The 27,512-nt window shown below is 36.2% G+C and overlaps 1 protein-coding gene across 1 annotated transcript in view; it reads right to left on the reverse strand.

The window, feature by feature from the left end:
• KIF3A (kinesin family member 3A) overlaps window positions 1-27,512 on the reverse strand; it is a gene marked incomplete at its 5' end in the record, with an annotated part of 47,842 nt that overhangs the window by 19,679 nt on the left and 651 nt on the right. The window contains 7 exon segments of the mRNA XM_081034909.1: window positions 1,174-1,348; window positions 1,665-1,862; window positions 2,241-2,380; window positions 6,913-7,018; window positions 14,968-15,052; window positions 15,194-15,338; window positions 24,846-25,119. Of these exon segments, the coding sequence (XP_080891035.1) occupies window positions 1,174-1,348; window positions 1,665-1,862; window positions 2,241-2,380; window positions 6,913-7,018; window positions 14,968-15,052; window positions 15,194-15,338; window positions 24,846-25,119 (1,123 nt within the window).

Consider the following 27,512-nt stretch of genomic DNA (forward strand, 5'->3'; position numbering starts at 1 on the left):
AGAGAAAGTAGAATAGTGGTTACCAGGGCCTTGGGAGAATGGGGAATGGGGAGTCAGTATTCAGTGGGCACAGTTTCATTTGGGGAAGACGAAAAAATTCTGGTGATGGATGATGGTGATGGTTGCACACCAATGTGAACATACTTAATGTCACAGAACTGTACACTTAAAAATAGTTAACATGGTCAATTTTATGTTATGTGTATTTTATCACCAAAAATGTAAAAAAATTTAAGTCAGCAAGATAAAAGTAAAAATTCAACATTAATAAATCTAAGGAATTTTAAATCTTTAAAACATACTGACTATAAATACCACCTAGTGGTCACATTTAAAACACCAAATTTCATTATCTCAGAGACAGCTCAATTATTACTGCTTCTCCTCAGTAACCTTACTTAAGTTTATCGCTTTCTCCAAAAGTTTGTGATGTTGGTATCTCTGGATTTCACATCTGATCTAATGAGTTCCCCCACAGACTGAAAAGAGCCAGTAGTACCAAAGCCTGCTGTTTACCTGGCATGCAAAGGAACCCTGTGCCAATCAGTTCTTAGCGCGAGGTACAGGGGGGTCACTGGGTACTTAATGATGGTTGGTAAGTTTTTCACTCTCATGAACAACGTCTTCAAACTTTCTAACCTTTTAACATTATCTTGTTAGAAAAGAACTTCCAAAAGAGAATCTCATGTTCAAATTTAAGTATGAAAGCATATTTTCAAGGCCATGCAATGAATTTTGACTTAAACTTGGTGGACCCGTGACTGTGATGGTTTTCTTTACACCAAACAATAGTGACTGACATTTATCACAGAGAGAACTCTGGTCATAGTTACCACAATACATATATGGTAGAACACACTCTTTACACAGAGACAAATAAAAATTCATTATTTAATATGTGGTCATACAAATTCTACACAAGGTCATGGGGACTAAGATGGACGTTTAAATTAAATGAATTTTTAAATTGCATACACAAACATGTAATTTTACTTGAGCTTAATATGAAAATGCTAACATATGTAAGTATCGAGTTACCACTTAGCAATATTCCTTTAAGTATCAGTGTTAGAGGCTGGAGGAATTTTTAATAGGTGGTTTTTATTAGAACACTCAGTGGTTCAGCAACATATTTTTAGCCAACATCAAAATCAATACTTTGAAAAATGTTACCTTCTTCAAGCTTTTTTTTCAATTCTTCTATTTCTTTCTGAAATTGACGAAGCAAAGCATCCTTTGGATCTTCATTAATTCTAGCTTTATTTTTAATATTCTTAGCACGATTAGCATATCGTAATGTACTGATAGTTTCATCATAATTGTAATCTGCTGGCCCAATATTTGCACACTGTTGAGTAAGGAATACAAAGCAAAACATTTTAACACCTGATACAGTTGAAATTAATACTACCATTACAAAGACATCAAAAAGAATTTTTGAAGCAAACTTCCACTCTGGTCTTCTTGAAAAAGAGAGCATAATCATGTGGGTTTCCAAACACCACCACATGGGTTAGTACACATGGTGTACTAGAAAAAGAATAACCACAAATCAAACAAAACAAAATAATCCATAGTTTTTAAAATGTTATGCATATCAATTATTGGATAAACAGGAATCTTAAATTTGCCTGATGATAGCTATACCATCAATTACATCTTACCATCATGGTTTTTGAATTTCCTCCTAAGGAGTCCTGAAGAAGACGAGTCAATTTAGAGTTACGATAAGGCACATGAGTGCTTTTCCCATCAACCAAGGCAGAAATCACATTGCCAAGGGTGGAAAGAGAAAGGTTGATTTTTGTAGCTTCCTTCAGGCGCTGTCCAGTAGCTCCAGTTTTTGCTTGTCTTTCTGAACCCTGGCAATAAAGCAAGAGATAAATCGGAATTTAAAATACGAAATATTCTTTCCAAAGCTTATAAAAAAGTAATTTGACAGTAAAATATCGGACATAATATCTAGAATTCACTTCAAAATAACACAGGAAGGGAAGGAGATGAGGGTAGGACTGGCCATGAACCAATAACTGTTGAAGTTAGATGATGGTTACATGGGCGATCATTACACTATTCTATCTACTTTTGTATAGGTTTGAAATATTCCATAAATTAAACACATAAACAAGTTAACAACTTAAAAACCATATGTAAATCAACCTTTTCACTTGAATTCTTATTCATTTATAAAATAAAATAAAAACACAAGAGTTACGCTGTAGCAGTATCCTATTACTTACAGCAAGATCTACAAGATGGAGCTTCCCCATCCGGACGTGCATGTTACCATCAACACCCTTCTCACTGCATTCTATAGTAATTGTAAAGATGGCATGCGAACGGGAACTATGTTCGTTCATATTAGTTGCACCAACAGAACCTTGAATAAAGGAAGGAAATTTTTTAAAAGTATGATAACAGGGAGTACCTTTAAAAATGATTAAATATCCAGAATTGTTTAAAATACTTAATTTCATCACAGCCAAAAGCCAGAGAGCATGGTTAAACCAAAAAAGCACAGATGTGTTTAGCCATTATTAAGAATTTCTCTTGACAATTTATGTTGATAACAAAAGAATTTAAAATGTTTCTCATGTTAAAGAAGACAAGTATTTTAGGACAAAATACTTAATTTTAATCCCAATATTACTGCCTAAAATAAGTAATTTAAATAAAAAATAGATGTTAAATAATTTGAAAAATTATTGCTGTTTCAGCTCTCTAAAAAGTATTATGATCTGGAAATCTAAACCACAGAAATACTTGCATATATGCATTAGATGATGAAGGATTCAGTGCAGCACTGTTCCCAAAAACAAGAGATCAGAAACAACCGATCGAATCATGGTTAATCAATTATAAGACTAGTCATACCACAGGTTACGAAACAGTCCTTTAAAAAAAAATAAGGTAGATCTGTATGACATGGAAAAATACCCATAACATCTGGCTGAAAATTAAAGTTTAGAGAAGAATATATAGTAAAATCCCATTTCTATAAAACAAAAGCATCCATTCAAAATATACTAAGTATTTATGTATATAAATATTTTACATGAATATACTGGCGGTGCTAAAGAAATGTATACAAGTGGACACTGGTCAACATTGGTCAAGCAGTAGTTCGCTGTAATCAGAAGTGTCTGGACGCTGATGGTAACCACTTTGAGCACCTCTTGTAATTGCAGAAGTCAAACGTGACTTGTATTCATCTTTTGTTATCAGTATATATTAAGCATTACAATTTTAATACAGTTTTCCTTTTTTAAAATGTGTATACATTTTTTTTGTCACCCTCTATGTTGTGGAAACACAAAAAGGTCTGTTTTGTTTTTTAAAATAGGCATATGTGGGTTTTTTTCCTTAAATTCCAGAATACTTTAAAAGCATTACGTTCATTTTAACCAAGCCAAAATTATCTTCCTGCTATATATTCATGCAGAACTTGTCCATGAGAGCTTTGATTGTACAACGTAAACATTACAAGGTATTCTTTATTAGCATATGGCTATACTAGAAGTCAGATAAAAAGAACGTAAATTGTGCTAACAAAGAAAAGTAAAGCCTGATGAAATGAAAAATTAGTGAAAGAAAATGCAAGGATTTTAACATCATATGATATTTCTCTATTTTCTTTAAAATCAAATTATGAATTTATGAAAAATTTCCAAAAAACTATTAAGCCTTGATTTTGCTATTCCCTTACTGAGAGGTATCTGAGATTGTTTCCCATTTTGGGTCCTCATAAGGAACACTAATATGAGCATCTTTGAGCAGACGCCTTTCTTTCTCTTTGGGATTATTTCCATAGGACGTATTTCCTAAATGGAATTACTAGGTCAAAGGTAGGAATCATTTTATACCTACGTGATTATCAAATCACACTATAGCAGTGTTTTTCAATTTGGAGGAAGAGAGAACATGTAATTTGAAAAAAAAATCATATTAAATAATTTAATACCCATTGCTTTTCTAATATAAGTAAAGCATACTATTCATGATTGTGGTTTTTCTGTATTTTTGGTTATAAAAACAAAGAAATGCAACAGACCTGCTATGAAAACTGATCTACGCTGACCTTTACAATCCCTAGGAAAGAGCAGTTTACAGCAATCAAGCAGACTCAATGCTCTAACCTGCTGACATAGCACATAATGGAAATAAAACATCCGTAGCTTTAATTGTTGTCAAATATTTATTTTGGAATAAGAAAGTAATGTTTTTCAAAAGGGTATGGAAAAATTCATCCTATAAATATACCTGCATGTGTATTAATTCATGTATATATAAGAAAATGTATTACAGTATTGCTCATATAGCAAGATTGAAAACAATCCAAAGTCCATCAATAAAAGATTGGGTAAGTTACATAGATCCAGCCAATGAAATAATGTATAATCATTTTAAAATACTTATATATGACTAGTATGTGTTAATGTGAAATTATTGCTAAGATAATATCATTAAGTGAATGAAGTATACTATTATCTGCCTCAAAAGAAAGGGGACAAGCATTCTCTCTAAAAACAACCATGCATGAATACAGACTGTATTAGAAAGCGCATGTTAGAAACGAACATGGGGTTGAGAACCAGGTGAGACACAAGGATAAGAGAAAGACTTGCTTTTTCATGTATACTCTGTCTCTTTTGAATTTTATATCATGTGTATGGATTACCTATCCAAAAAAAAATTTTTTTTTTTAAAAATATGGTTTAAAGGCTGAAAAACCCTTGTCTGCATAAATATTGACCAATTTACAATGATGCCCACAATGTAAATATACCTGATTAGTTCAAATGTGTATTTCAGTTGCTAGAAAGCTTATGTATTTATTCGTGAGATGGCTGACTTATTTTCTTAAGTGGAAAATTAGCTATTTCTGTACTATGATCACCTGTACAAAATGGGTACTAATTTTATATTTGTATCAATTTTTCATCTATTTAGAACAGCAGTTTTTATTGTCACATTTCCCCTCTCTTGCTATTTTCCTTTTGATAGTTATTTTACTATATTTCAATATGATAAAATTTGTATTTTTATGCTGGAACTTTTCTACTTGGATATTTGTACTAAATGTTTAATTCTTGGACTCAATCTGCTTATTAATTAAGAGTATTTTCCTCTCTGCTATCTTCAGTTTTCAAATTCCTTTACCTTCGTTTCATTTTATTTTTCTCATTCAGATTTTTTAGTTTTCCTTGAACAAATGTCACAAACCAAGTTAAATTAATTCTCAGTTAGTTAATGGGAGGTTTTGGTCACTACTGTGAATGGGATCTTATGTTAAAAAATGTTTTTAATTAAATAAGCAATACATAAATGTATTCCTGGTATAAATTTTTTTAAAAATACATTAAAAAAAAAAAAGTAAAAGCTCCCTACATCCCTTTCCCCAGTCTTACTTCCCCTTCCCTAAAGGTAAGCACTATTAAATGTCCTTTCATTTTGTATTTCACATACGCATACACACGTACACAAACACACAATGCCCAAATACATGGTTTAATAATTTGGCTTTTTTACACATATATAAATGAAATGATACAGTATACTGTTCTATAATTTGCTTTCTTTTCATTTACTGATATATGTTGAAAATCTTTTGGGTCTCTACATGTAGATTTAACTCAATTTTTTTTTTCAGAGCTTCATATAGTCCCTAGTGTTTCTGTACCATAATTTATATAACCAACATTTTGTTTTTAGTTATTTAGGTTGTATGAAACTTTTTCCTACTACAAATAATGTTTCAATAAGGCATTTTTTTGTTTACACTTAAAAATAATATTTTTCTAGAATTCAAAACACTGCATCTAAAGGAATGCATTTTTAAAATTTCAACAGACACTGTTATACTGCTCTTCAAAAAAGGCTGTACTACTTTACATTCCCATCATCAGTGCCCATTTCTTCAGAGCCTCACCAACGTGAATATCCTTTCACCCAAACCAATGGGTAAAGTATCTCCCACTGTTGTTTTAATGTGCACTATCCTGATTACGTATTTGTAAAGTTGAACATCCTTTCATGTGCTTACTGTTATGTATAGTTCTTCTGGGAATAATATATTCATACATATTTTTTCTCATTTTCCTGTTAAAATTTGGCCTTTTTCTTTCTACTACTTGGCTTATAAGAATACAATTGACTTTTAAAAATTGTTTAATTTCCTTGAATTTGCTTGATTTATAGTCTAGTCATGAAAACTTCCTAAAAAAATGTTTACTTGCTATGTTCTTATCTTTTACCCCTAATCTCTAATTGCTGTTAGCAATATCACCATCACTAGGCCTGGGGCATCTGTGTATGAAATATTGCTGAAATTCTTTACTCTTTAAACAAAACTTGAAACAATTATTAAAAAGAATACCATTTTATTTCATTTTTGTTTTGCTTCTCTTGTCAACAAAAGGGAAGCAATATAATACGCTGGTTCATGACCTAGGTTAAAATATTTACTCTGCCACCTATTAAGTGGTATATAACGGTGGACAAGTTATTTAAGACTTGATTTCCTCAATCATAAAATAGGAATTTAATACCGTCATAGACCCACTGTGAGGATTAAAAGAGATCATTATTATGAAGCACTCGGCACAAGCACTCACCACATAGTAAGTGTTCAATAAATGTTACCAAATAGTATAACTAACAAGAGACAGCTATATAAGAGTTTCAAAGATCAAGCACTATTACTAAGAAACAAAATTTGGTCAGCACGTAAAGCAATCTGTGATATCTTTCATTCATATATGCTCTCTACCTAGTAAATTATCAAAGAGGAAGGGTTTTCAAGAAACCTAAAAAAAATTTAGTCTTTATGGGACAAAGGGCTACACCAGTTTTGCTTCTAAATAAGCCTACTCAACACATAAATGTTTAATCACAATTACGCACTACACTTACGATTTTTGTGGCCTAGTGTCATAATTCTATCCATATCATCGGCATTATTTACCACATAAGCTGATAAATCTTTGATATAAACTCCCACATCAGGTCTTTCTTTAACCTGGAAAAAAGAAAGATCACAAGAGTTTACATATATATCCATAATTCTTCCACAGCTATTTATTGAACATCTACTATGTTATTTATTAAACATCTTCTGTATAAATAATGTATAAATAACTGTTATTTATTGAACATCGATGTGACACTGCTTGGTAGTAGATACACAGCGCTGAACAAGTACACACAGTCTCTACACTGTGGAGGTAAAAACTTACAGGGGGAACATACAAATAATTACAAGCAAAAATTATTTTAATTTGTCATAATGCCATGAAGTAAAAAAATACAGGACAGTATGAGAATACATTATAGGGATACTTAAGCCAGTGTAGCAGAGAACGGATTTCCCCAAGATGACATTTAAGCTAAGACTTGAAGAAACAGGAGGTAGCCAATCTGGGTTGGAGTGGTAGGAAAAGAGTACATGCAAAGATCCTGAAGTGGGAAAACACTAGGCACTTAGAAAAATAAACGAACAAAGCCACAGTAGCTGGGAGGAGTAAGAAGCAGGGGGGAGAACAAGTAGGGTATCTGGCTACAGAGATAGGCAGAGGTAAGACTCAGCTATTGTTGGTCTTCACAGCAATTTGAAGTCACGAGAGAATATCAAACATTTGAGAATATCTGAGTATAATACTCAGATATATGGCATCCGGGTAAAAATACTACCTTTCCGTGAGTAACCTTATGAGAAGTTTTACCAAATTTGAAGGCTTTATTTAGGATAGGCCTATATAAAATACAGTGTTAGAAGTACAAAATTCACTTTGGAAGGCCCTAGAGGTCACCTCCACCAGTCAGCACAATAAAGTGAAACTGAGGTAGAGGACTATGGCTCTCAGTGGGGAGAGCCATCCCATAGGTAGTAAGACCTTATAGATAAAGACAACAAACAACAGTTTAAAAAGCAATCCCAAAGACAAAAGTCACGAGTGCAGACATTCCAAATTCCAGGTGCAGATTTTAGCTTTAGTTGGAGATTTGGAGGTTTTTTGGTCTCTTTTATAACAATTTATAAGATATACATTAGAAAAAATTACCCCTTTTCTTTAATGGGATATAAATGAAGCCCTAATGTCATTAGTAGTAGAGGTATGTTGGTCTCTATAAACCAGTGGGTTTCAAACTGTGTTTTGAAAGCCCTAGAGGGTTTGTGGTGGCACTGAGGGGCCACTGTGGGAGTCTGGGGTCTTCAGGCCCAGACAAGTTCTAAAGAGCTTCACTTTCATGTATTAATATTTCACACATTGTGCTTCCACATAAGGTTTGGTTTGATGAACATTACTGATCTCTTTCCACACTAGTATGTATGGTAAAATGTATAGTAAAGAAAATGTATGGTAAAGAACGATTTGTATATTTCTATTATAGCAAACTGATATTTCTGAAAAAATACAAAACTCATGTACTTGGATAGCATGGCAACATCCGATTGCTATGAAGGTTTTTAAGCATTTATTCTCACCTGTGCTCATCCTACTGCAGACTAGAAACAATCTTCAAAATAACATCAGTTTGCAAAATCTAAAGTTGTTTTCAATCACAATATGATCTTAATCCAAAATTCAATTAAGTGTAGATAAACTGATTAGATATGAAAAATGAAGAAATCAAATATCATTCCAAATTTATGAAAGTCTTTTAAAAAATTGGGTGTTAATGCCATCAAAGAACTTTTCTCATAAAACCAGAAATAAAATTTCTGTAATAAATACAGTGGATAACACTAAAACAATGAATCTCAATGGCGGCAGTCACTCCCCCGCTCAGAATGTTTTAGAAATCTGTGGGGGAGTTTCTGGTTCACTTGAGGATACTATTAATATTCATAGGCAGGGGCGAGGGATACTAAGCCTGTTATGGGTGGGACGGTCTCAAGCAATGAAGAACTGACCCATGAAATTTTAAATATCCTATCAAATATTCACACGGGTGAAAAACTATAATTACCTGAGTCTAGACCCTAACTCTATTTTACACATAAAGAGAAAGTGCTTTTCCATGAGGATAATAATGATATGGGAATGCAGGAAAACTGAGAAAAGTACTACTTTATTTTGTTCAAAACTCTACGAAGAGCTAGTCAAGGTTTTAAAAGATCATGTATGTCACTGACAGTAACACCAACCAGGGTGTTTAGGTCAGCGATACAACATCCTTGTAACAATCTGCATTTGTAGCTGTTGCAATCATGATGATTCTGTCTCTGATTACTTCATTCTGTCCTCATATGTGGTCACATCTAAGCATTTTATGTGTTGAAATACTAGCAGTTTATTTTTAAGTACTTTTATTCTCCTTTTTATCTTACAATTGGGCAGCATATTGATATTTTTAAAGTTATATGCGTAGGTATATTTTATCATCAATGAACTTTATTTCAGGATAGGCAAAGGGACGTTACAAATTATGTTATTAAAAAATTGGGTCTAATACAGTTGAGAACCATTGAAAAGACTGCTCCTGAGAATAAGTCTGATCTATAATTACTGATACAAAAATGGAGAATCTCCCTAAATGATTATTATTCTAACAATTTGTGCACTAAAACAACATACTTTTAAAAGGTAAAAGCACAGAACTAACAAAGTATCCATCAAAAGTAAAGATGATGAGCAAAAAAGAAACCTACCTCTACATTTGCTATGTACACATTATCATTATAGAATAAGCTTTCATTAAGGATCAACAAACACATATAATCATTAAGCCTGTAATATATTGTTCCAAAAGCTCAGTTTATACAAACATAAAAAGAAAAACATTTATTGAATACTTTATTATGTGCCAAGTATTGATTTAAACACTTTGTATAATTTGTTTACGTTGACAATAACCCTACGAAGTAGATACTATTATTATTTCCACTTTCATGTTGCAGAACTAAGGCTAATAGAGGTGAAGTAACTTGCGCAAGAGATCAGAGCCAGAATTAAAGCTAAAATGGTAGGACCTCAGAAACCACCTGTTAATCCCAGATGACACCACTGTTCACCCGCTACATGACCTTGAGCAAGTCAGGAAACCCTCTAGGTTTCAGTTTTCACATCAAAAAAACTGAACTGCTAGGAAGAGTAAATGAAATAAAGTATGTACAACTACCACAATTTACTGTACTGAATGCCTGCGACCACATGGTAAGAGCTTCATAATAGAAGCTGCTGCTACGCTATGTGTATTCCACACCATTCTAGAATCGTGGCTACTGTGATTCTACAAATCCAGTGTGATCAGAAACTACAGTATTTAAATTGAAAAAAAATGTATTACAGTAAAAGACACATTGCCATCAATCCCCCTCAAAATACTCTCCCCTTGCTTCGAACACACTTATCCCATCGCTCTTGCCTCTTTCTGAAGCAGTTCTGGAAGTCCTCTTTTGTGAGTATCTTTAGTTGTGCTGTCGTGGCTGCCTCGACATGCTGAATCGATTCAAAACATTTACCTTTCATGGTCACTTTGATTTTGGGGAAGAGCCAGAAGTCACATGGTGCCAGATCCGGTGAATAAGGTGGAGGAGGACACACAATGATGTTTTTATTTGACAGAAATTGCCATACCAGAAGCGATGTGTGACACGGAGCCTTTCCGCTGTGATCCAAGAATATACAGTGAATGCTGCTGCCAAGTGCCATCCAACAGAAAGGCAGGGATCTTCCATACAGGAAGCAGTACATTGAATCTTAGTCACAGTGTGTAACAAGTTTCAACTTGTTCGATGCGGTCAGTCAGGTGTGAGCTGTGGTGGAGAGAAGGTGTGTTTTACAGTGTCCTCCATCATGACAACGCTCCATGTCACATATTGCTTCTGGTATGGCAACTTCTGGCAAATAAAAACATTATGGTGTATCTTTATCCACCTTATTCACCGGATCTCACACCGTGTAACTTCTGGCTCTTCCCTAGAGTCAAAATGATTCAGGATATCAAGGCAGCCACAACAGCACAACTAAACACACTCACAAAAGAGGACTTCCAGAACTGCTTCAGAGAATGGCAAGAACGATGAGATAAGTGTACTCAAAGCAAGGGGGAGTACTTTGAGGGGGATTATGGCAATGTGTCTTTTACTGTAATAAATTATTTTATTTAAACATTCACAGTATTGCTTGATCATACCTCATACATTATTCTCTATTTTACTGACAATGCAATTCCAATCAAAATTCCAATATTAATGTTTTACAGACTGATCATTTCTTTGTCTCATTTCCTAAAATATTAAAATATTTGGCGGGCCGGCCCGGTGGCTCAGGCGGTTAGAGCTCCGTGCTCCTAACTCCGAAGGCTGCCAGTTCGATTCCCACATGGGCCAGTGGGCTCTCAACCACAAGGTTGCCAGGTCAATTCCTCGAGTCCTGCAAGGGATGGTGGGCAGCGGCCCCTGCAACTAAGATTGAACATGGCACCTTGAGCTGAGCTGCCTCCCGGATGGCTCAGTTGGTTGGAGCACGTCCTCTCAACCAAAAGGTTGCCGGTTTCAACTCCCACAAGGGATGGTGGGCTGCGCCCCACGTAACTAGCAACGGCAACTGGACCTGGAGCTGAGCTGCGCCCTCCACAACTAAGACTGAACATGGCACTTTGAGCTGAGCTGCCACTGAGCTGCCGAGGGGCGGCCAGATGGCTTGGTTGGTTGGAGTGCATGCTCTTAACAACAAGGTTGCCGGTTCGATTCGCACATGGGATGGGGGGGGGGTTGTGTGCTCCCTGCAACTAAGATTGAAAATGGCGACTGGACTTGGAGGGGAGCTGCGCCCTCCAGAACTAGATTGGAGGACAACTTGACTTGGAGATGATGGGTCCTGGGAAAAAAACACTGTTCCCCAATAAAGTCGTGGAAATACACACTGTTCCCCTACCCCAATAAAACCTTTAAAAAATAAAAAAAAATAAAAAATGTATCCTCAGATATGGCTGCACATGAAATGATATTTGTAGAAGGTACTTACTACAGAATTATTTGTGACAGCAAAAGATCAAACAACCAGAGGGCTGGCTTAATAAATTTTAACTGTTTCCATACAAAGGATATTATGCAGCTTTAAAAAAGGACAAAAGAAAAAAGAAAAAGAAGAAGCTTTCTCTGTAATGATACAGAAAGATTGCCACAATTCATTGTTTAGAGAAAAAAGCAATGCAATGCGGGAAACTAGTCTTTTCAATAAATGGTGCTGAGACAACTGGATATCCACATGCAAAGGAATAAAGTTGGTCCTCTACCTCACACCAGTTACAAATACAAAAATTAACTCAAAATGGATGAACAACCTAAATATTGGAGCTAAGACTACAGAACTCTTAGAAGAAAATAAAGGCATAAATCTTCGTGACCTTGGATGAAGCACTGGTTTCTTAGGTATAACATCAAAAACATAAGCAACAAAACTTGGACATAGAGAAATTAGACATGACCAACATTTTAAACTTTTGTGCTACAAAAGATACCAAAAGAAAGTAAAAAGACAACCCATAGATGAGAGAAAATTTTTGCAAATCATACATTCGATAAGGGACTTGTATCTAGAACATATAAAGAACTACTACAACTCAAAAACAAAAACAAATAACCCAATTAAAAATGGTCAAAGGATCTGAACAAACATTTCTCCAAAGAAGGTAAACAAATGGCTAGTAAGCATGGGAAAAGATGCGCAGCATCAATAGCCATCAGGGAAATGGAAATCAAGCCCACGATGAGATACCACCTTACACCGACTACAATGGCAATAATAAAAGACAGACAATAACAAGTGTTGGTGAGAATGTGGAGAAATCGGAACCCTCATACGCTGCTGGTGGGAGTGTAAAATTGTGCAGCCACTGTGGAAAAGTCTGGCAGTTCCTCAAATGGCTAAAAATAAAGTTACCACATGAGCCAGCAATTGCTCTCATAGGTATATAACCATGAGAACTGAAAACATATGTTCACACAAAACCTCATACAAAAACATTCATAAGAGCATTATTCATCATAGACAAAAAACAGAAACCACCCAAATGTTCAACTGATGAAGGAATCAGTAAAATATGGTATATCTGTGCAATGGATTATTATTCAGTAACAAAAAGAAACGTAGTACTAATACCTACTACAACATGGATGAACCATGAAAGGTCATGTTAAGTGAAAGAAGCTAGTCACAAAGGACCACATACTGTACTATTCCTTTATAAGACATAGCCAAAACAGGCAAATTCTAGAGACAGAAAGTCGATTAGTCATTGCCTAGGACTGGGGAGAATACGGGGTGGGGGTGACAGTTAAAGGGTATGGGGTTTCTTTTTGGAGTAATGAAAATGTTCTAGAATTAGATAGTAGTAATAGTTGCATAACTATGAATATACTAAGAACGACTAAACTGTATACTTTAAAAGGGTGAATATTACGTTATGAGAATTATACCTCAATTAAAAAAATAATGAATGTGAATCAGCTATACTTGTCAGTTAACAGCATAATGTACCAATTCACAAATTTATCACAGTGATTAGCTGACATTTATGCATAGACTATCACATTTCCCTTTTCTAAAATGCATGGCAAAAGTAATCTTTGGTGCCAATCTATTACCCAAAAGTGTACAAGCTAGAATTTCTTAATCAGAAAGTTTCTTCTGATAAAAGAAAGATTGAAAACACTAGCATTAGTGACTATGTTCATAATTAGTCTTAATACCTATATTTTTGACAGTTTAAAATTTTCTGACTTAAATTTTGGTGTACTCTTGGGCATTCATACCAGAGAATGAAATCTTACATTTGCATAAAACTTCCATGTGTGAGTGTTCATAGTTGCTTTATTCATAATAGCCCAAAACTGTAAACAGCCTAGACTAGATGTCCTTCAGCAGGTGAATGTTTACACAAACTATGATTCACACATATACCATGCAATCCACTCAGCAACCAAGAGGAATGAACTATCAAGACGTGCAACAACTTGGATGAATCTTCAGGGAGCTATGTCAAGTGAAACAAAATGAACCCCAAAAGGTTATACACTGTATGGTTACATTTATATAACATTTCTGAAATGACATAATATTAGAACTGGAAAGCAAATTAGGGGTTGTCGGGGGTTATGGATGGGGACAGAGGGAGAGTTGGATGCGGTTATGAAAGTTCAGGCAACATAAAGCATGTTTGTGATGGAACTGCTTAGTACTTGACATGGCAGTGGATATACCAATCTACACGTGATAAAATAGTACAGAACACAAAAGAGTACAAGAAAAACTGGGGGCCTCTGAATGAGATCTGTAGATTATATCAATATCAGTATCATGGTTGTGATACCAGTACTGTAACTTTACAAAATGTTATCACTTGGAAACTATGTAAAAGGTACTCTGCGAAAAGGGTACTCTTTCTGTATTATTCTTATAACTAACTGCATGTGAACCCACATGCAGATCAATGTCAGGGCTGCCAAAAAAATGTGTACAAGTGGACACTTTGGTCAACATAGGTCAAGCAGTAGTTTGCCGTAATCAGAAGTATCTGGACGCTGATGGTAACCGCTTTGAGCACCTCTTGTAATTGCAGAAGTCAAATGTGACTTGTATTCATCTTTTGTTATTGGTATATAGTATTACAATTTTAATAGTTTTTCCTTTCTTAAAGTGTGTATACATTTTTTTAGCACCCTCTGTATATACAGTATGCAAATTTGGAGTAAAAATAAAATTGTATGTGTTTATATTCACATAAAGAAACACTAAAAGGATACTGAAAGTGATTATCTTAGGGTGGGAAGAAATGAGGCAGATCGGGTAGGCACAAGACTTTTCCTTGCACAAATTTTTATAATATTTTTATTTTAAACTATGGGATCATATTACCTGGTCAAAAAACAAATATTAAAAGTACCTTTTGTACAAAAAAGACTTTACTTTAGCAAACATTCTATTGCTTTGAAAGTATTCCAATTTCAATTACCCTTACCTCTAACCTCTGTGTCTGATCCTTGCCCAAAAGGTCACGAACTTCTTCATTGTATATTTCCAAATAGGACACTCGAACCAAAAATCTATAAAGAAAACATCATTTTTAAAAACATGAAAAACAGTGAAATATTTATAAGACCAGTTGTTAAATGTGTTTATGAAATTTGTACCTATATGCCTTTCTTAACTTCTCTATATTAGAAAATAAAATAATTCTCTTTTACCTTGTGTCGCCCTCTGCTTTTGCAATATGACCAAATATGTGAGCAAATGAATTTGGAATGATTCCTCTAAGTTCAGGAACAGCTCGAACACCTTCCATGGTAAATGTTTTGCCTGTTCCAGTTTGTCCATATGCAAAAATAGTCCCTGAAAATGATTAAGAAAGTCAATGACTTTTTAGTCTAAGCTACAGAACAATAGCTCTTAAAATTAATTCTTTTGACACTGTGATGCAATTTCTTCCCTGAATTTAAAATTGATTCTAGTATAAATTTCACCTTCATTATCAACAATTACAACATGTACTCTGCCACGAGCCAAGCACTGTTAAAGCACCAGAGTTAATGAGGTATTCCTAATTATTAATAAAAAGTTACATAAACATAAAATATTACACTCAAGATCATTTTAAAACATTTTTTGTAATGAGTATATAAAGTTAATGTGAACATTAAATTGGAGAAAGTGGTATACTTACAGCAAAAGAATACAAGTTCTAGATCAGAAAGACCTCAGTGTGAATCGACATATCTGCCACTTCTTAGCCACTTGACCTTAGACAAGTATCTACCCAAAGATTGTCTCCTCAGTGGTAAAATGGGGATAAGAATAACTACCCTACATTAATAGTAAGAACCAAATGAAACAGTTTACTTTAAGAAACCAACACGATGCCTGGTAGAGTACAAGTACACGGTAGTTATTTTCTTGTTTAATTCTAAAGTAAGTGCATTCTTTTTTTTTTTTAAGTAAGGAATAGGGGGAGTTAAGAAAACAAAAAAACAACAAAAACAACAACAAAAATGATGACAACACAATTATTACAAGTAAAAACAGATGCAATTTAAACTTTCTAAGTAGCTAAATTCATTCGTTCAACAAATATTTACCACACAAGAGTCTGGCATTGTGACCAGCACCAGGGACACGGTGACAAACAGGACAAACACAATCCCTAATTTTATGTATGTGTAATCTCAATCAGGATGAGTGTTGGGAATGAGAAACACAGCGCTAGATGGGAATACGGGACCTCATCTAGGCAGGAGAACTGATGGAGGTGGAAAGGAGAAAAGCCAGGGGAGGCTTTTCAGAAAACGTAAGGATGAAGAAACACTCTGAAATATGAGTAAGAATTCGACAGGAACAGAGTGGACAGCAAGAGGCAACAAAGAGAATGGAGATTTTGAGGAAATGGAACGAGATCAGAAGGGAAGAAACAGAAAAGGAAGGTGGATGCAGACAGAGCTAAAGAAACTGGCAGGGACCTAATCACACAGGGCCATGAAGACCAAGTGAAGGTTTTAGAGCTTATCCTAAGAGCAAAGTGAAGCCACAGAACGATTTTTCAGTCAGAGGATTACCATGGCGGTCACTATGGCTGTAGCACACAAAGAATTGGAAGACAGCAGGAGAGCTGTGAAGAAACGAAAGGCGGGAGTGCTTCGCCAGGTCAGAGACGATGCTGACAACAAACGGGAATGAGAAAGATGGAAAGATTTCAGAGATATTTAGCAGCTAGAACCAACAGGACCTGGGAAATAACTAGGCAGAAGAGGACCAGGGAAAAGAACTGAGGCTGATTTTCAAATTTCGGGCTTACACAAGGGGACGTACGGCATCTCATGTACTGAGATGGTGAACACCACTCGAAGAAATAATGATTTGAAAAGGACAATGGTGAATTCAGTTTGGGGCGTACTGAGCTTGAAGTGCCTAAGATGCACCCAAACGGACGTCGAGCAGGCAGGTAGATGGATGAGATTCATTTGTCAACTGAAGCCAAGGGAGTGGGTGGCATTTCCTCAGGAGGCAGTGTAGTATGAGAAGATAGCCTCAGAAGTGACCGCATATATGAAAAAGGTTCCTCAACTACTACCACTGGTTCAGTTAACCTCTAATGTCATCAACTTCAGACTTTATGTGAAAATAATCACAACAGAAGCCATCTTTTGCACATGGGAATAAAAAGTCTTAATATTTCTAACTAAATATTTCAAACTCTTCCATTAAGAACACAAAATAAGTTATTGCATTCAAAAGAGTTGAAAATATGAATTCACAGGCTGCACTGTAGACACAACAGCTACCACTGACCACCACTTGCTAAACCATGCTCTCCCCATGCATTCTTATTTAATTTTCATCCCGGCCCTAAAAGCTAGGCACTATGTGTATTCCCATAGGTTAGCTGAGGAAACAAAGGCTCAGAGAGGTTGAGCTGCTTGCTCAATGTCATAGTAAGTGGTAGAAACAAGATCTGAACACAATCCATTTGGCTCCAGAGCCCATATTTTTTATCAGTATGTAAAGTCCAAAAAAATTTTCAAACTCAAAATTAATTCCTAATGCAATTCCTATGAACACATTAAATATACAAAGATTACTAATTTAAAAAGGATATTAACCTATCATTTTAAAGCTGAGAGAGGACCAGGAATCCCCTAGAATAAAAGAAAAACTCAATTTCAGAGATGAGATTCCAAATTTCTAGCTTTTAAATGTCAAACTTAACAAACCTAATGCTATTATTTCCTTCAATATGAACTTCTTTTAAAACTTTACTTTTGGGGGCCGGCCCGGTGGCTCAGGCGGTTAGAGCTCCGTGCTCCTAACTCCGAAGGCTGCTGGTTCGATTCCCACATGGGCCAGTGGGCTCTCAACCACAAGGTTGCCAGTTCAACTCCTCGAGTCCCGCAAGGGATGGTGGGCTACGCCCCCTGCAACTAAGATTGAACACGGCACCTTGAGCTGAGCTGCCGCTGAGCTCCAGATGGCTCGGTTGGTTGGAGCATGTTCTCTCAACCACAAGGTTGTCGGTTTGACTCCCACAAGGGATGGTGGGCTGCGCCCCCTGCAACTAGCAAAGGGAACTGGACCTGGAACTGAGCTGCACCCTCCACAACTAAGACTGAAAGGACAACTACTTGACTTGGGAAAAAGTCCTGGAAGTATACACTGTTCCCCAATAAAGTCCTGTTCCCCTTCCCCAATAAAATCTTTAAAAAAAAAAAAACCTTTACTTTTGAAAAACTAAAAATGACCTGAGGTTTTTTTTTTATTCCCTCCTCATTTCCTAACTACATATTAAAAATGGTAGAAGATGCACACAAAAAACCTGCACACGGATGTTTACAGCAGCTTTATTCATAATTGCCAAAATTTGGAAGCAACCAAGATGTCCTTCGTAGGGAAAAGTAAACTGTGGTCCATCCAGACGATGGAATAGTATTCAGTGCTAAAACAATACGAGCTATCAAGCCATGAAGAGGCATTAAGAACATTTATGTGCATATCACTAAGAGAAATAAGCCAATCCGAAAATACTCCATACTGTGTGACGTTCTGGGAAAGGTGGAACTATGGAGACAGTGTGTACCACCAGGAGTGACCCATGGATGGGTGATGCCGCTGGGTCAGTGTAGGCTCATGGACTGTACCAGTGTCCCACTGCGGTGTGGCACGTCCAGAGTGGGGACGCTGTGCACTCCTGGGGATAAGGGATATACGGGAACTCTCTGCACTCTACTCAATTTTGCTGTGAACCTAAAACTTCCTTAAAAAAGGAAGTCTTAATCTCAAAAAGAACAATTTAAATGGTAGAAGAATTATGTATTTGCCATGGACAATCCAAAAGTTATAGCTTAACCGCACTTGAGTAATGCAGAGTAAACTGTATTATATTCTTACAGCATTCCTAATTTTAGTCCCTTTTCAAATGATTTTCTATTTGTTACTATCAACAATTTTCAGTCAGCATAATACACTGGAAAATAGGTGAAAAGTCCCTTGACATTCACGTATTACTCTGTATAAATGTTTTAAAATACATAATTCAGTTAATTCAAAATTAAACTAGTGATATTTCTGCTTCCAACAAAGGTGGAGTAACAAGAATCAGATTTACCCTCCTCGCTGAATCTAAAAAGCAGACACAATATATGAAACAGCAGTTTTCAAGACAATGGACATCAGACAACAAAACACAATGGTTCCTGAAAGCTGGGAAACAGGTGAGGCAGGCGCTATGACTGCCCGGCTTCCTGTCTTGACAGAGAAGCCAAGTCATGGGGCAGGGAGCAGAAAAACCCAAGCAGCGGACAGAAGACTCCGCAGGCTGCGAAGGAGCTGCTGAGTCCAGAAACAAACACAGCTAAACGTCTGTAGGAGACGAGACGGTACCAGGGAGGAAAAAGCTGCACAGAAGGAGCTCCAGAGATCTGCAGAGGGTCCTCCTCTGCAGCGGGCTGAGGACTAGTCAGCACAAGAGTCTCAGGAAACTATCTAAACGGGGGGCAGGTGTGGGGTGGGCGACCTCTGGCAGGGCTGGAAGAAAGAGTCCCAGCATTCACACAGGCCAGGAGCAGAATCTGTTGCCACCAACCAGACGGGAAAAACACTGTAATTCACAGGACTAAGGTACAGTATATAAATGAGTCTTGCCTCAGTAGTGGAGAATAATAACCTTAGAATGAGCACTGCTTTAGTCCTAACTAAAAAATCTTCAAAGAACAATCTGAAAGAATCAAACTGTTTTCAAGTAACTGCATCCCAGAACAAAGTCATTAATATTTACAGGAATAAAAAAATATCCAAGATCCAAGGTAAAATTCACATTGTCTGGCATCCAACAAAATTGTCAAGCTTGCAAGAAAGCGAAAACAGATGACTATAATGAAGAAATCAATCAATCAATCAATCAATCAACATCAACTCAGAACTGACACAAATGTTAGAATTAGCAGACAGGACATTAAAACAGTTATAAAAACTGTATTCTATGTTAAAAATTCAGTGGGAACTTTTGATGGAGGTTTGGAAGAACTTGGATGGAAGATATAACAAAGACTCAAATCAAACTTCTAGAGATGAAGACTTCAATGTGTCAGGTGAAAAATATAGTAGACAGGGTCGATAGATTAGACAATGCAGAAGAAAAGGTTACAAAGAAAACATACCAACAGAAACAAAAAAATAAAACAGAAAAAAAAAAAATCAATGAGCTGTGGGACAATTTCAAGCAGCCATTTTAATACACACCTTTGTAGTCCCCCAAAAAGTGGAGAGTGGGGACAGAAAAAATATCTGAAGAAATAATGGCTGAAATGTTTCCTAATTTGATTAAATCTATAAACCCATAGACCCAAGAAGCTTAATGAGCAGTAATGCTGCACAGAAACGTGAAGAAAATACACGAGGCACACCATCATCAAATTGCTCAAAACCAGTGAAAAAGAAAACCTTAAAAGCAACTAGAAAAAGAAAGACATGTTACACGTAGAAGAACCAAGATAACAATGAAAGCAGATTTCTGATCAGAAAAAAAAAATGCAAAATGAGAAGACTACAGCAATATCTTTAAAGTATTAAAAGAAGAAACTATGAATCTAGAATCCTATATCCAGTGAAAACATCTTTCAAAAACAAAGGCAAAATGAATACTTTCTTAGATTACAAAACCTGGAAGAATTCATCACCACCAGACTCACACTCTAAAATATGTTAAAGGAAGTTTTGTAATGCAGAAGGAAAATGATACTAGATGGAAATATGGATCTACATAAAGGAATAAAGAATACTAAAAATGGTTCACTACACAGGTAAATAAGTATATAAGATATTTTTCTCAGTATTTAAATCTCTTTAAAAGATAACTGACTGCTTAAACAAAAATAACAACTGTGGTTTAGCGTTTATAACATGTAGAAGTAAAATGTATAGCACAATAGCACAAAGCTTGGGAGGAGAGAAATGGAAGTATAGTATAAAATGTTTATATTATACTTAAAGTTATATCACTTAGAGGTAAACTGTGAAATATTAAAAATTTATACTATAAACCTTAAAGCAACCTCTAAAATAAAACAAAGATGTATTGCAATAAGCCAAGAGAAAATAGAATGGAATAATAAATATACTCGATTAATCCAAAAGGTATAAAAAGAGGAAAAGGAGAATAAAGAATGGAACAAAGAGAAAACAAATAGCAAGATGACAGATTTACACCTAACCCTATAATCACTTTAAATGTAAATGATCGCAATACCCCAATGAAGAAGCAGAGATAGCAATAATGGATTAAAAAAACATGACCAACTATATATGCTGCTATGCAAAAAAGAGCTAACACAGCAGACCTGTCAAGGCTGGCCTTGGGCTGGCCCCTGGGAATTTGGATTTAGGGAGGGTTCCCACCAATCGCTAACTGATAAGTGGCTCACTGTGCCCAAACTGTATAAATGAGGTGATTTATGCTCAACATATGCTTTCCTTCTTCTGAGAGTCTGGGATCTTGGCATGTGTTAGGCCCAGGGTGCCTACATGAGCAGCCACCAATAAAAACCTCAGGCACTGAGTCTCTAAGAGCTTCCCTGACCTTTCACACATAGTGTCACACTCAGCGCTAGAAGACTCAAGTGCACGTCGTGTGCCCACTAGTGGACTCTTGGAAGCTCATACCTGGTTTCCTCCAGATTTCACCCCATGCACCTTTTCCCTTTACTGGTTTTTTCCCCCTTTTTCGGTATCTTTTTTTGGTATAATACACTACAGCCCTAAGTACAACTATATGCTTAGTCCCGCGAATCCTCCTAGCAACCATCGAACCTTGAATGATCTTAGTGACCTCCAGCACAACTACCTATTAGAAATGCACTTTCAATATAAAAACACAAACAGGTTAAAAGTAAGAGAATGGAACAAGACACACCATGTTAACACTAATCCAAAGAAAGCTAGACACAAGGAGAACACTATGCAAAGATGGAGATAGAGATAAGGATGACGTGTCTTCAAGCCAAGAAACACCAAAGACTGCCAGCAAACCGCCAGAAGCAAGGGCAGAGGCATGAAACAGATTCGCCCTCACAACCCCCAGCAGGAACCAAACCTGCCTGCACCGCCGTCTCGGACTAGTTTCCAGCCTCTAGTCTCACAAGAGAATAAACATCTGTTCTTTAAGTGAAAAAAAAAGAAAAAAAGCTACAATGTCTATATTAATATCAAAGTAGGCTTCACAGTAAATAATATCACCAGGGATAAAGAGGGTAATTTCATAATGAAAAAGAGGTTAATTCATCAAGAAGACATAAAAGTCCTAAGCATTAATGTATCTACTCACATGATTTCAAAATACATAAAGCCAAAACGGACACAGCTGAAAGGAATAGGCAAATATAAAAATACAGTCCGAGAATGCAATACCCATGTTAATAACTGATAGACCAAGTAGAAAATAATTAAGTACATAGAAGAATACTATCAAACAAATTGACATAATGGACATTTATAGAACACTCCATCCAACAACAGCAAAATACACATCCTTTTCAAGTATATGCACAACATTTTTAATAATAATAAATCACATTCAGGGCCATACAAGTCTCAATAAAAGTCATACATGTCAATACAAGTCAATACAAGTCATACACAGTATGTGCTCTCACTAAAATTGAATTAAATTAGAAATCAGTAACAAAAATTTCTGGACAATCTCAAAATATTTGGAAACTAACCCATTTCCAATTGGAAGACTGGAAGATTCTGTGTTGTCAGAATAATAATATAATCCCAGTAGGGTTTTTTTTCTGTGTGTGGAAATTGACAAGGTGAAATCCTAAAATTTATGTGTAAAATGCAAAGGCCTTAGAAAAGCCAAAACAATTTTGAAGAACAATAACAAATTTAGAAAATATATACTATGTAATTTCAAAACGTATTTAATGCTACAGTAATTAAAACAGGACAGACATAGAATAGAATAGACAATCCAGAAATAACCCACACATTTGTGATCAGTTGATTTTTAACAAAAGTGCCAAATTAATTCAATAGGGAAAGGACAGTCTTCTCAATAAATGGTGCAAAAACAACAGGATATCCATAGGCAAGAAGGAAAAAAAAAAAAAGAACATAGGCCCTTATCTCATACCACATATAAAAATTAACTCAAAATGGATCACAGCTCTAAATATAAGACCTAAAATGTTTACAACTTCTAAATAAAAGCTTGGAAAATCTTTGTAGTCTTGGGTTTGGCAAAAATTCTTTAGCTCTGTCACCAAAAGCATAATGATAAAAAAAATTGATAAACTGGATTTAAATAAAAATTTGAAACTTTTCTCTTCAAAAAACATCATTAGAGAATGAAAAGAGAAGCCATAGACTGGAGAAAATATTTTCAAATCACCTATCTGATGAAGGATTTGAATCCAGAATATACAAAGAGTCCAACTCAATAATAAGACAGAAAACCAAATTTAAAAACGGGTAATAAAACATTTTAAGAGATATTTTGCCAATCTAAAACGGCTAATATATGGCTAATAAATAGTAGTTACATGAGGATTTTCGACTGCGCAGGAGGTTGGCGCTCCTCACCCTTGCATTGTTCAAGGGTCAACTGCACAATAGATGTTCAACATTGTTAGTCATTGGGGAAAATACAAGACAAGGAGATACCACGACAGAGCCTCCAGAATGGCTATAATTAAAAAGACTGGTAATCTAAACGTTGGAAAGAATGTGAAAGGGCAGGGGGATGGCTCAGTTGGTTAGAGCCCCAGCTCTTAGTAAGGTTGCCACTTCGATTCCCATATGGGCTAGTGAACTGCACCCCCCACAACTAGATTGAAAACAACGAATTGAGCTTGGAGCTGAGCCTCTGGTGGGTGGCTGGTCTGCTCAGTGATTGGAGCGTGGTGCTCATTAATACCCAGGTTGCCGGTTCGAGTCCCACATGGGCCAGTGAGCTGCGCCCTCAACTAGTTTGAAAATGACTTGACGTGGAGCTGAGCTGCGCCCCCCACAACTAGATTGAAAAATGACTTGACATCCTGGAAAAACACCCTGTTCCCCAATATTCCCCAATTAAAAAAAAGCAAAAAGAATGTTGAAGACACTGGAACTCTCCTAACCTTGTTGGTGGGGGGGAAAAGTAGTACAGTCACCACTTTGGAAAAGTTTTTGACCGTTTCCTCAAAAGACAAATATATATTAACCATATGACCCAGTAATTCCACTCCTAGGGACCTACCCAAGAGAAACTTTAAAATGTACCTGCACAAAGACTTATAAAAGAATGCTCATTAGCAACATTATTTATGATAGACAAAAAACTGGAACAATTCAGATTTCCATCAAAGATCACAAAAGGTGGTACACAATGAAATACAACTCAGCAATAAAAAGGAACAAACTACTGATACATGCAACAACGCAGATGACCCTCAAAGACATTATGCTGAATAAAAGAAAACAGATAAAAAAGACAAAATAGTACATGAGTTGATTTACTTGAAATTTCGAAGGAAGGCAAAACTATAGACTGAAAACAGGTCAACGGTGGCCTGACGGTGCAAACGGACCTTTCTGAGGGTGATAAAATTGGATTGTGATGATGGTTTCACAACTGTACCAGGGGTGCCAAAAAAATGTATACACATGACTTGCATTTATCTTTCGTTATCAGTATATACTGAGTATTACAATTTCTATACAGCTTTTTCCTTTCTTAAAATGTGTATACATCTTTTTGGCACCCTCTGTATGTATTTACAATTCATCAAACTTTAAAATGATGATGGGTGAATTTATGGGGTACTAATACCTCGATAAAGTTGTTTAAAAAAGTGAACTTTATAAAGTACTCACCATTGTAGCCTTCAAGAACAGAATCAATAATAGGTCTTGCAGTTAAGTTATAAACATCAAGTTGTTTACTCTCTGGTCCAAAAACAGTATCAAAAGTAAATGTCTTTGGAGGTTCATTGGAAGAATCAGTCTTATGTACAGTGATAGTTCCCCTCATCTCATCCACACTGACAGCCTGTTTGTAGCACATTGATTTCTCTCTCTCATTGAGGGGCCGACACCGAACCACCACCTTCACATTATCACAGCTTTCCGGCTTCTCTGATTTATTGATCTGGTGGAGAAAATATTTACAAATAATGAAAAGAACATTTACTTATACCTTCAACAGACAAAATTTAAAACTTGAAAAAGGCTACTTTACCATCTCAGAGCCTTGCACATATTAAAGCATTCCATAAATACTTGTTAAATGCAATTAAAGATCTTACAGATATATGGAAAACGCTTGTTAGGAAATATAAAAAGGAAATGTTTCTTTTACAACACAAATGAAGGGAGAGAAAATCTAATTTACATTTACAGTCAATGCTAGTCAAGCAGAAAATGAACCAGTATATCACAGACTGTCATCCTGCATAGAACTCCCTGACTTCCTGTGTTTCCTATCGGTAGGAAAACAAATGTTAACATGGTTAACAACTTTAATCAAGAATAATATTAGTAGGTCCTGTGTTCCCCTGAGACTTTTAGGTTTATTTTCTGTAATGAATTAATAAAACATTTTTTATCATATGTCTATGTATAGTCTATCTTCTTTATAGAAGGCAACAATAAATTAAAGACAGAAAAGGAAGTCCAATAGCAGACAGAAAAATGTTTTAGTATGGCTCTAACCTTATGAATATTTGTGTATGTAAAGTTTCAATTTCTGAAATTTTATGATTAAGAATCTATGTTAAAGTGCAATCCTGTTATTGAAGTGAAGAAGTTCAACAGTTTAGTTGAACAGATACTTGTTCAATTCCCACTGTTTCAGATACTCTTCTAAGCATTAGAGAAACAACTACAAGCCACTGTCATTGACAAGGAATAGATTATATCAATACACTTCTTTTCTCTCTACTTTCATCACCTTGCTCCTAGGTCACCATTATCTCACCTTGAATTATGAAAGACTCCTAACCACATTCCTGCATCTAATTAGATGTTTGTTCTCTACATGGCAGTCAGCTTCAACATAAATCTAATCATGTCACTCGCCTGCTTAAAAACTCTTCAATGTTTTCCCACAGATCTTAGGATAAAAATCAAAATCCTTACGGTAACCTGTAAGATCTGGCTCTGGCCCATGTCTACTCCAGTCTCATTTCACAAGTTACCCCGCTTGGTTTTCTTAGCCACAGCCACACTGGCTTTCTTTTAGGCCTTTTCTTGTCACCATGCTCCTTCTTACCACAGGAGTTTTTATGTGCTGTTCCATCTGCCTAGAACATTCCCCAGTCTCTTCTTCACTTACACCGTAGGTCTCAACCTACCACTTCATCTGGGCAGACTTCCCTGAGTAGGTCAAATCCTTATACAGGCATACCTCGGAGATATTGCGGGTTCAGTTCCAGACAACAGCAATAAAGCGAGTACTGCAATAGAGAGAATTGTAATCTTTTTGCTGGTGGAAGGTCTTGCCTTCCATTTGTTTTTTAAAAAACACACCACCTGTGAAGAGCAATAAAAACGAAGCGCAATAAAATGAGGTATGCCTGTATGGGCCCAGAGAGCACTCTTGTCAAGCTTCTTCTACATCTGGTTACAATTCCGCTTAGATTGCTCATTATTTGATTAATGTCTTTCTTTTTCTTTGTCTACACCAGGTAGTCAAGGGGCTGAATTCAGCCCACAAATGTCTTTTGTTTGGTTCGTAGTACTTAAAAATCTTTTGAATTATTTGCTAAAATTGAAAAACTTCACAAAAATAATCATTTCTAGATTCTCTTAAACAAACAGATGATCTGACATCCGTGGGCCAGCAGTCCTACATGGTAATACATTACAATTGATCAGAATATCTACTTCTATATATTGTATGCCACCCAATCACTTCATTCATGGTAAGTGTCTTGTCTCTATAAACACGCATGGCTTTCACCCCTGTCCAAGAAGGTACGCTTCTCTCTTTACCAATGGAAGAACCAGGCTGGTTTTGCTCAATCTTGTATCTCCAGCGCCTAACTCGTGGTTGGTGCCCAGTATTTGTTGAACACATTGATAAATAACTTGAAAGCAATGACAAAGAACAAATATGGAGCATTTAATGCTAAATGTCAAGCAGTGTCCTTCAGTTCTCCCGAGCAGTATCTTATTTCATCCTGATAAAAGCCCCATGAGAAAAGTTTAATTATGTGGGAACTAAAGTCCCGGAAAGATTAAATAATTATCCGAGGCCTCCTAACCAGCAAATAACTGGTCAGGGCTCAAGTGTCGTCCATGACCCTACACGGGACTGACGACGCCCCCTGGCTGGGTGCGCGATGGCAGTCTGAAATCCTACAAGGCAAACATACCACCACCCATTCCCTCACACACAAAGACACCTACGGGTTACATTCTTGCACCGTAAGCTAACGTGCCACATGACAAATGACAGCTCGAGGCCGGGGCCTGGAGTCGAGGCCACCCCTCTCTTGGCTGCCTTGCGGAGCTTGGCTCCCCTGCGTGGAGAGCCTACGG

The sequence above is a fragment of the Rhinolophus hipposideros genome, assembly GCF_964194185.1.
Source record: "Rhinolophus hipposideros genome assembly, chromosome: 23".
Lineage (NCBI taxonomy): Eukaryota > Metazoa > Chordata > Mammalia > Chiroptera > Rhinolophidae > Rhinolophus > Rhinolophus hipposideros.